The following is a 9604-nucleotide window of genomic DNA, read 5'->3' on the forward strand; positions in this document are numbered from 1 at the left end:
AGATAGGATATCGATATCGGTTTGAAAAATGCAACTGATATAGAGTCTCCATATCTCCGCCCATCACCAATAAGTAGTATCTAAACATTGCAGAAGTCCCAGGGTCCCATAGCTTAGTGATGAGCTTTGAGGGCACTATGGTGTTGAACGCTGAGCTGTAGTCAATAAACAGCATTCTCACGTAGGTGTTCCTTTTGTCCAAGCAATGCAAGGAATGTCCCCACGGCCATGTTTCTGGTATTACTGGTATTATTAGGTTGGTGGATGGTGATTTATGGAATGAATGAGCCATTTTGACAGATGCACAATTTCAGAAAGCATATAATAGGCACAGACAGACCTGTAAACGTCCTTCTACCCCTCCTCTCTTCTTCCCCTCCTCTTTTCTCCTCCTCCTCCAACCTGAAGAGTAGAAAGACCTGTAAACGTCCTTCTACCCCTCCTCTCTTCTTCCCCTCCTCTTTTCTCCTCCTCCTCCAACCTGAAGAGTAGAAAGACCTGTAAACGTCCTTCTCCTCCTCCTCTTTTCTCCTCCTCCTCCAACCTGAAGAGTAGAAAGACCTGGATATAACAGATACCTCCCAGTTCTGCTGCTCTCATTCCTCACAATTGTCTAGCCAACTGTCGTCATGTTTCACTCTCCAGACCACACCTCTCCGCCATCAGTGGAAGGGCTGGACCTGTTGAGTCCCTACCTGTTCACACACAGAGGGTACAACTTTACCGTGGGGGAGACCGACCCCCAGTACATCGACTCCCTCCAGAGCTTTGAGATTCAAGAAACTGACATTTTCCTCGTCTCCTACCCCAAATCAGGTGAGTTTGTGTTTGTGTGTGTGTGGTAAAAATGATAGGAAAAACAATAGAGAGATTCACCAGCCTAAGCTTTTGCCACATATTTTTCAGTACGGACCGGTTACATGTACAGTAATAAATTAAACACCTCCCAAATTAAAATGTCATCTATTACGGAGGTTTATATCTTGTAAAATGACAGGGGGAACTTGTTAATTTGAATTCCATGTTTGTTTTATTACTTAAATGTGGAACAAAATTGCATTATTCAAGTCACAAGTGTGTTCCAAAGTCGATGGGTTTATTGATACCCTCGCCGCTCTTTGGAAGTCACCCTATGAGTTTCCTCTCAGCATGTGACATTGTTGGTAAGGACATAGTTGGTAAGAGCAAGGGGTTGGTTTGAGATTCACCGATCGCCTAGTGAAAGTCCTCACACCCTTTTCAGAGTTGTCACTTTTTCCTCAATTAAATTCAAATATAACAACGGATTACCTGGGATTTCCCCCCACTGATCTACTCAACCTTCTCCACACTTTCTAAGTCAAATAAACAATTATAGAATTTGACAAAAATGATATGGTGGTTATTGTTTTTAATGTTGTTTTACCTAGACTGCACCATTAATGTCCCATTTGGGACAATAAAGATGTGTGTATAATAAACATAACTTTATTTTCCATGAAAGGACATTTGTCTTGAAAGTTAAAGGGCTGCAGCTTCCACGTCAATTATCACATAATACTGTATAAACCCCTCAATATAAGGCGTAGTGCAATAACTTTCCTCTGTGTGTGTGTGTGTGTGTGTGTGTGTGTGTGTGTGTGTGTGTGTGTGTGTGTGTGTGTGTGTGTGTGTGTGTGTGTGTGTGTGTGTGTGTGTGTGTGTGTGTGTGTGTGTGTGTGTGTGTGTGCGTGTGTGTGCATATGTGTGTGTGTGTGCATATGTGTGTGTGTGTGCATATGTGTGTGTTTAGGTACGATATGGACCCAGCAGATCCTGGTCCAGGTGGTGGAGGCGGCCTACCCTGAGAGTGGTGGCACCGACCGGAGCTCCACCAACCTGGAGAAGATGCCCTGGCTAGAGTACCCAGACACCCGCCCCGAGCGCCCGCGCCCCGCACCTAGACTTTTCATCTCCCACCTGCCTCCAGACCTGCTGCCCGCCAGCCTGAACACCAAGAGACCCAAGGTACAACCACCAAGCCGACACATAGAATGACCAGGAAACGGGTAAAGCCCGCCCACCAAAGAGGGGTTGAGATAAAGGAAAAAAGAGGACTTCCCAGTGTATCTGTGACAAATGACAATAATGTCATCTTCTTCTTCCTCTGTGGTGTTCAGATTGTGTACGTGATGAGAAACCCGAAGGACAACATGGTGTCCTACTACCACTTCTGTCACGTGTGGAGCAAGCTGGAGACACCCATCAGCTTCCAGGATTTCTATGACCAGTACCTGACGGGGAAAAGTAAGTCATTGTGAAGTGTTTTACTTATATGTCATTACGACAACGTTTTAATGATATTGTTAGCTTCTTGTTAACAAAGTAATAACCCTTCGCCTCCCTACTTGAGATTTTATAATGTAACAGTGACATGTTTGAACAAACAGAAACGTTCTAAACTCCTCCTTGTCTCTCTCAGTAACTTTCCACACACAGTCCCTTGTTCGCCCTCCTGCCTCGAAGACATACAGTCCCTTGTTCGCCCTCCTGCCTCGAAGACATACTGTTATTATACATGTCGTCAATATGGTCTTATATAGTGACAGGAATAAGTCCATTTCAAATTGCCACCCAACAGTCCCCTCTTGTTTGAATCGTGACTCCATACTGTTCAACATTACATCAACTGTGAAATTGCTTAGATATAAAACAGAAAAGAGAGCTTGATTGGTATAAAAAGAAAACATGATTCATATTTTCACACTTGATTAATATGTTCACGCCTCCGAGGCCTATGGCCTCTGTGTGTATATTGTGCTTCGTCTACACCCAAGGCTCAATAAGGCCCTCTTATCATCGTTATAACCACACCAATCACCCTCGTCATTTCCCCCCATCTTTCATTGTTCCTCCTATATACAACCGATAATTACATTTCTGTTGGAGAATTTCACGTTCTCTTCCTCTTTCGGGTTCCTAAGAGAGTGATAGTAGAAAAGAAAACTAGGAAAGAGAGAGAACACAAAATATTGAAATGATTATTAAATAGTTCAACTCGAAGTTAAACAACATGACGATTCCCACTCCGCCCTTATCCTGACTTTCCGCTGGGATCCACAAAAATGAAGGCTCCATACACCTCCTCATGCGTGTATCCAGCCTCCCCCTCAGGCTGCATGTTTACTGCTGTTCCCACACTGCTGTTCCCACACTGCTGTTCCCACACTGGTGTTCACACACTGCTGTTCCCACATTGGTGTTCCCACACTGGTGTTCCCACACTGCTGTTCCCACACTGCTGTTCCCACACTGCTGTTCCCACACTGCTGTTCCCACTCTGCTGTTCCCACACTGGTGTTCCCACACTGCTGTTCCCACACTGCTGTTCCCACACTGGTGTTCCCACACTGCTGTTCCCACTCTGCTGTTCCCACACTGCTGTTCCCACACTGCTGTTCCCACACTGGTGTTCCCACACTGGTGTTCCCACACTGCTGTTCCCACACTGCTGTTCCCACACTGCTGTTCCCACTCTGGTGTTCCCACTCTGGTGTTCCCACACTGGTGTTCCCACACTGCTGTTCCCACTCTGCTGTTCCCATACTGCTGTTCCCACACTGGTGTTCCCACACTGGTGTTCCCACACTGGTGTTCCCACACTGCTGTTCCCACTCTGCTGTTCCCACACTGCTGTTCCCACACTGCTGTTCCCACTCTGCTGTTCCCACACTGCTGTTCCCACACTGCTGTTCCCACACTGCTGTTCCCACACTGGTGTTCCCACTCTGGTGTTCCCACACTGGTGTTCCCACTCTGCTGTTCCCACACTGCTGTTCCCACACTGCTGTTCCCACACTGGTGTTCCCACACTGCTGTTCCCACTCTGCTGTTCCCACACTGCTGTTCCCACACTGCTGTTCCCACACTGGTGTTCCCACTCTGCTGTTCCCACACTGGTGTTCCCACACTGCTGTTCCCACACTGGTGTTCCCACACTGCTGTTCCCACTCTGCTGTTCCCACACTGCTGTTCCCACACTGCTGTTCCCACACTGGTGTTCCCACTCTGCTGTTCCCACACTGGTGTTCCCACACTGGTGTTCCCACACTGCTGTTCCCACACCATGTCATCCGTAGTTCCCAATGGATTCTTACTAATTACTCATTTGTTTTAGAAACCACCTGCAGGATGAGTCGTGCTCCCCTCCCATTTGTGCTCCCCTCACAGTTGAGGAGCAGCGCTCTGTCTCTCCTTACAGCCTTTCCGAATCATAATTACAACTATGTATAAATCATCCAACCCACATTCAGGATGACAGTCATTTAGGATGACAGTCATTTAGGATGACAGTCCCTAGTATTTCAGTCAGTCTATCACTAGAATGTAAGACATCACCGTAGCACCAACCGGCAGTGGCAGAATGTACATTTACAGAAAGGGAGACATACAGTATGTACCACTAATGTTAACATAAAGTATATTCATCTTATATTTCTAGCATTAACATTTCTCAGTACAGCCCCCGTTTGTCCCTGTCTTACACTTCCATGAGTGGGATGTTAATGCCAGATCGGTATCTCAATGCTATACATTTCCCAGTATGCAGACCCCCACAATTAACCTGATACCCCAAATAAACTATTTTGGGCAACTTTTTGTCGACGTTTACTGACACCGGCCATTATTCAACATGTTTGAGCGTTTGTAAATTCATCAGTTATTCTGCGCTCTGGCACACTCAGACGAGAAGTCTACTCCGCTCTGAAATCGGAGTAGATGGCCAAAGCGAATTTACGAACGCACCCGAATAGGCATGGTGGCATTCTTCTTGCCACTGAGTCTAAATATTTACGCCAGTACATGACTGCACTGTCTTTTCCTCCATGATTCTGCGTAACTTTACTTGCCGAAGGAGGGTAAAACGGGGGTAGTTGGAGTTTGCCCTCCACTGCCGCGCTACAGTACCCATCCTATTAATGCACAAACATTACGAGGGTAATTCCACCCCAATGCAGGTGCTTAACACAATGTGTTACAAATGCTCCTTCATACTCGTAACTCTACTTTATTCTCTCGTGAGACCCATCCTCCCACCTCGTTAATAAAGCTATTTCACAATAAGACAGAATAAAGTTTCTCACCAAAGCGGGGTTTTTTGCGTACGAGGAGTGTTTGGTCGTCGTGCCAACTTTAACTTGTTACTTTTTAGAATCCATTCCCCTGGCATTTCACATAGATTATCCAAACCCAAAATCGGTTCTATCCCAGCTACCATAACGAATGAGCCCGGTATGATTACTGGCTGGACCTATTGTAAATGGCATGGGTTTTAGTTGCATAACTTTTGGTTCTGTCCCTGTTACTTAACACTGAACTTAATGCAAAAAAAATAATCACCTGTCTGACAGGTGATGTTCCTGTTAGAGGAGCATGTACTCACTGTCTGACAGGTGATGTTCCTGTTAGAGGAGCATGTTCTCGCTGTCTGACAGGTGATGTTCCTGTTTGAGGAGCATGTTCTCACTGTCTGACAGGTGATGTTCCTATTTGAGGAGCATGTTCTCACTGTCTGACAGGTGATGTTCCTGTTAGAGGAGCATGTTCTCGCTGTCTGACAGGTGATGTTCCTGTTTGAGGAGCATGTTCTCACTGTCTGACAGGTGATGTTCCTATTTGAGGAGCATGTTCTCACTGTCTGACAGGTGATGTTCCTGTTAGAGGAGCATGTTCTCGCTTTCTGACAGGTGATGTTCCTGTTTGAGGAGCATGTTCTCACTGTCTGACAGGTGATGTTCCTATTTGAGGAGCATGTTCTCACTGTCTGACAGGTGATGTTCCTGTTTGAGGAGCATGTTCTCGCTGTCTGACAGGTGATGTTCCTGTTAGAGGAGCATGTTCTCACTGTCTGACAGGTGATGTTCCTGTTTGAGGAGCATGTTCTCGCTGTCTGACAGGTGATGTTCCTGTTAGAGGAGCATGTTCTCACTGTCTGACAGGTGATGTTCCTGTTTGAGGAGCATGTTCTCACTGTCTGACAGGTGATGTTCCTGTTTGAGGAGCATGTTCTCACTGTCTGACAGGTGATGTTCCTGTTTGAGGAGCATGTTCTCACTGTCTAACAGGTGATGTTCCTGTTTGAGGAGCAATGTCTCGCTTCACAACAGGTGATGTACCGCCCAAACTCTGTATGCAATGGGCTCTTCAACCCTGTTCCTGCAGCTACCCAGTGATTCATTTGGGAAACCAAGTGAAATCTGTTCAGGAACATCGACAGTAACATGTTTTCGCAGTGAAACATATTTCCCTAAACAGTTGACAACCCCTTTGGGCGCTCCAGAAAGGAATAAAGCAGAGAGAGGAGGAAATGGAAGCGCATGGTGGTGAGATATAATGCAGAGCTAAATGACCTCGGACTATACGTTCTCTCCCAGACTTGTGGATAGACATGTTGGAGTGGAACATAAGGTTAAACATACAAACCAGTATGCATAATGATGCACACACAAAGGCGGTTACTCAAATGTGTTTGATTTATGATTATAGGCAATTATGTACCACGCATCATCAATCAACAGCTCTAGGTTGAACCCATCTGCTCCTCCCCTCACAGAGGTTTCTTCTCACTTCATCTGTTGACTTGACCTTGAGCCAAAGTCCTCGCTCCTCCCTAGTTCCATAGGCTGCCTGCCTATTCAGAGACATTCCCTTCCCCTCCCTTCTTTATCTATTATGTATTAACAATGACATGTTTGAACAGACTGAACCAACAATGACATGTGTGAACAGACACAAACTCCTCCTTGTCTCTCTCAGTAACTTTCCATGCACAGCTCCTTGTTCGCGCTCCACCGACACCCTAAACACATACAGCTATCATACATGTAGCGCAATCAATATGTTCTTATATAGTGACAGGAAGTAGATTTCAAATTGGAATCCAACAAAACATGTCACATAGCAGTACCTGGCAGGGGAAAGTAAGGTGGAAACGTGTTGCAGGACCGTGTGCGGTAAAGTGTACAGTGTAACATCAACGGCTCCTTACTCTGTAAACTCTTGTAACTTTTACATCGTTGATATCTGCATAAACAAGAATATGTTTTGTACGCATGATCTCTTTCTGTATATGTTTTTTGGGGGGATAAAAGTCAGCCACTGTTAAAGATGTTTTACGTCCTGTCCAATAGCGTGCGTGTCTGTGTGTTGTTGACAGTGGTGGGTGGATCGTGGTTCGATCACATCCGTGAGTGGTACACCAAAAGAGAGCAGTATGACATTCTCTTTGTCAAGTACGAGGACATGATCAAGGTACAGTAAAGGGTTTTCCTGCATCTCAAATGGAATCCAGGGCCCTCTTGTCAACAGTAGTGCATTAAGTAGGGAATAAGGGGCTATTTGGGAAGCAGACTCAAGCAGTCTCTCTCTCTCTCTCTCTCTCTCTCTCTCTCTCTCTCTCTCTCTCTCTCTCTCTGTCTCTCTCTCTCTGTCTCTCTCGCTCCCTCCCCTCTCAGGACCTGAGGTCAGTGGTGGTGGATATCTGTGATTTCCTTGGGAAGGACCTGACCCCCTCGGCCATTGACCACATTGTTGAGAAGGCCAGGTTGGAGCCTGTTGTTTATGTGCTCTATCCTGTCTTTTTGCCTCTATATTGTGTATGCTGCCAAATGAACAGCCTCAATGACGACTAATCTAATATGATCTGTCTGATTATTCATGATTGATTGATTGATTGATTGATTGATTGATTGATTGATTGATTGACAGGTTCAAGAACATGAAAAAGGATCCAAAAGCCAACTATGAGTTTCTGCCCAAAGACGTGCTCGTTCTGGAGAAAGGACACTTCCTACGGAAAGGTACACACACACGCACGCACACACACATGAGCAAACACACATACGCACACATACATACAAACACAAATAGTTACAGTAGGAGTGCTGATAAAGGATTAGTTTTCCCTTTTAGATCATAATTGATAAGACGAATAGACAGGTAGGCCCTGATCCTAGATCAGCAGTCCTACTGTGAGAAACTTTATAAATACGCTCCCTGATCCTAGATCAGCACTCCTACTGTGAGAAACTTTATAAATACGCTCCCTGATCCTAGATCAGCAGTCCTACTGTGAGAAACTTTATAAATACGCTCCCTGATCCTAGATCAGCACTCCTACTGTGGGAGGCTGTATAATTACGGGCCCTGATCCTAGATCAGCACTCCTACTGTGAGAGGATTTATAAATACGGGGCCTGATCCTAGATCAGCACTCCTACTGTGAGAGGATTTATAAATACGGGGCCTGATCCTAGATCAGCACTTGTTTTGTATTGCTTTGGCTCATCTGAATATGTGTGTGTGTGTGTGTGCGTGCGATGTGCACCTGCGTGCGCATGTGCATCCGTCTGTATGTCCACGTGTGTGTGTATGTGTGTGCTTGCGTGCTTGCGTGCGTGCGTGTGTGTGTGTTCTGCACAGGTACCATAGGAGACTGGAAGAACTCGTTGACGGTGGCCCAGAGTGAACGCTTCGACCAGGTGTTTGATGAGAAGATGAAGGACCTGCCTCTTAGGTTCACCTGGGACATCGACCAACATCACAGAGCCACCCAAACCATCGGTCCCGGAGGGCACCTGTCACTATAGATCTGAATAGAACATGGATGGGTTCCAAATGGCACCCTATTTCCATATACAGTTTAATACACTACTTTTAATCAGAGCCATATGGGCCCTGGGCAAAAGTAGTGCACTATATAGGGAATGGAGTGCCATTTGGAAAACAGGCCATTTGTCACTATAGAATTGAATAATAAATGTGTCACTGTGGAATCTAGTACAACACTTGTCACTATAGATTTATATAAAACTTTTGTCACTATAGAATCTAATAGAACATGTGTCACTATAAAATTATATAGAACTTAATAGAACTGTTTTAATTGAATAGAACTTCATAATTGAATCGAGTTGAATAGAACTGTACAATTGAATAGAACTGTATAATTGAATAGAACTGTATAATTGAATAGACCCTTATAATTGAATAGAACTGTTAAATTGAAAGAACAGTATAATTGAATAGAGTTGAATGGAATTGTTGAATTGAATAGAACAGTAGAATTGAATAGTGTGGAATAGAACTATAGAATTGAATAGAACTGTAGAGCTGAATAGAACAGTATTATTTAATATAGTTCAATAGAAGTGTAGAATTGAATAGAACTGCTGAATTGAATAGTAGAATTGAATAGTGTGGAATAGAACTATATAATTGAATATAACTGTTGAACTGAATATAACAGTATTATTTAATATAGTTCAATAGAAGTGTAGAATTGAATAAAACTCGAATAATAAAGTAAACTTGAATAGAGTTGAATAGAACTGTATAATTGAATAGAGTTGAATAGAACTGTATAATTGAATAGAGTTGAATAGAACTGTATAATTGAATAGAGTTGAATAGAACTGTACAATTGAATATAATTGCATAATTGAATATAACTCTATAATTGAATACTTTGAGTCAATATTCACATAATAATAAGGAATTCCAACAAATTGGGGTAAACAAAGATTCTTTCTCATTGACCCCCAGTGTAAAAGAATATATAGAAATAACAAAAATGATGAAAAGCTGC

At 44.0% G+C, this 9604-nt stretch overlaps 1 protein-coding gene across 1 annotated transcript; it reads left to right on the top strand.

Moving 5' to 3' along the window:
* Positions 1-629: 629 nt before the first annotated feature.
* LOC129839702 (amine sulfotransferase-like) lies at positions 630-8971 on the top strand. Its single transcript, XM_055907278.1, has 7 exons — positions 630-816; positions 1772-1986; positions 2139-2265; positions 7175-7269; positions 7473-7561; positions 7726-7817; positions 8440-8971. The coding sequence occupies exons 1-7, from the start codon at positions 630-632 to the stop codon at positions 8604-8606; spliced, it is 972 nt and encodes a 323-aa protein (XP_055763253.1). The 3' UTR covers positions 8607-8971.
* Positions 8972-9604: the final 633 nt, after the last annotated feature.

The sequence above is a fragment of the Salvelinus fontinalis genome, chromosome 40, assembly GCF_029448725.1.
Source record: "Salvelinus fontinalis isolate EN_2023a chromosome 40, ASM2944872v1, whole genome shotgun sequence".
Taxonomy (NCBI): Eukaryota; Metazoa; Chordata; class Actinopteri; order Salmoniformes; family Salmonidae; genus Salvelinus; species Salvelinus fontinalis.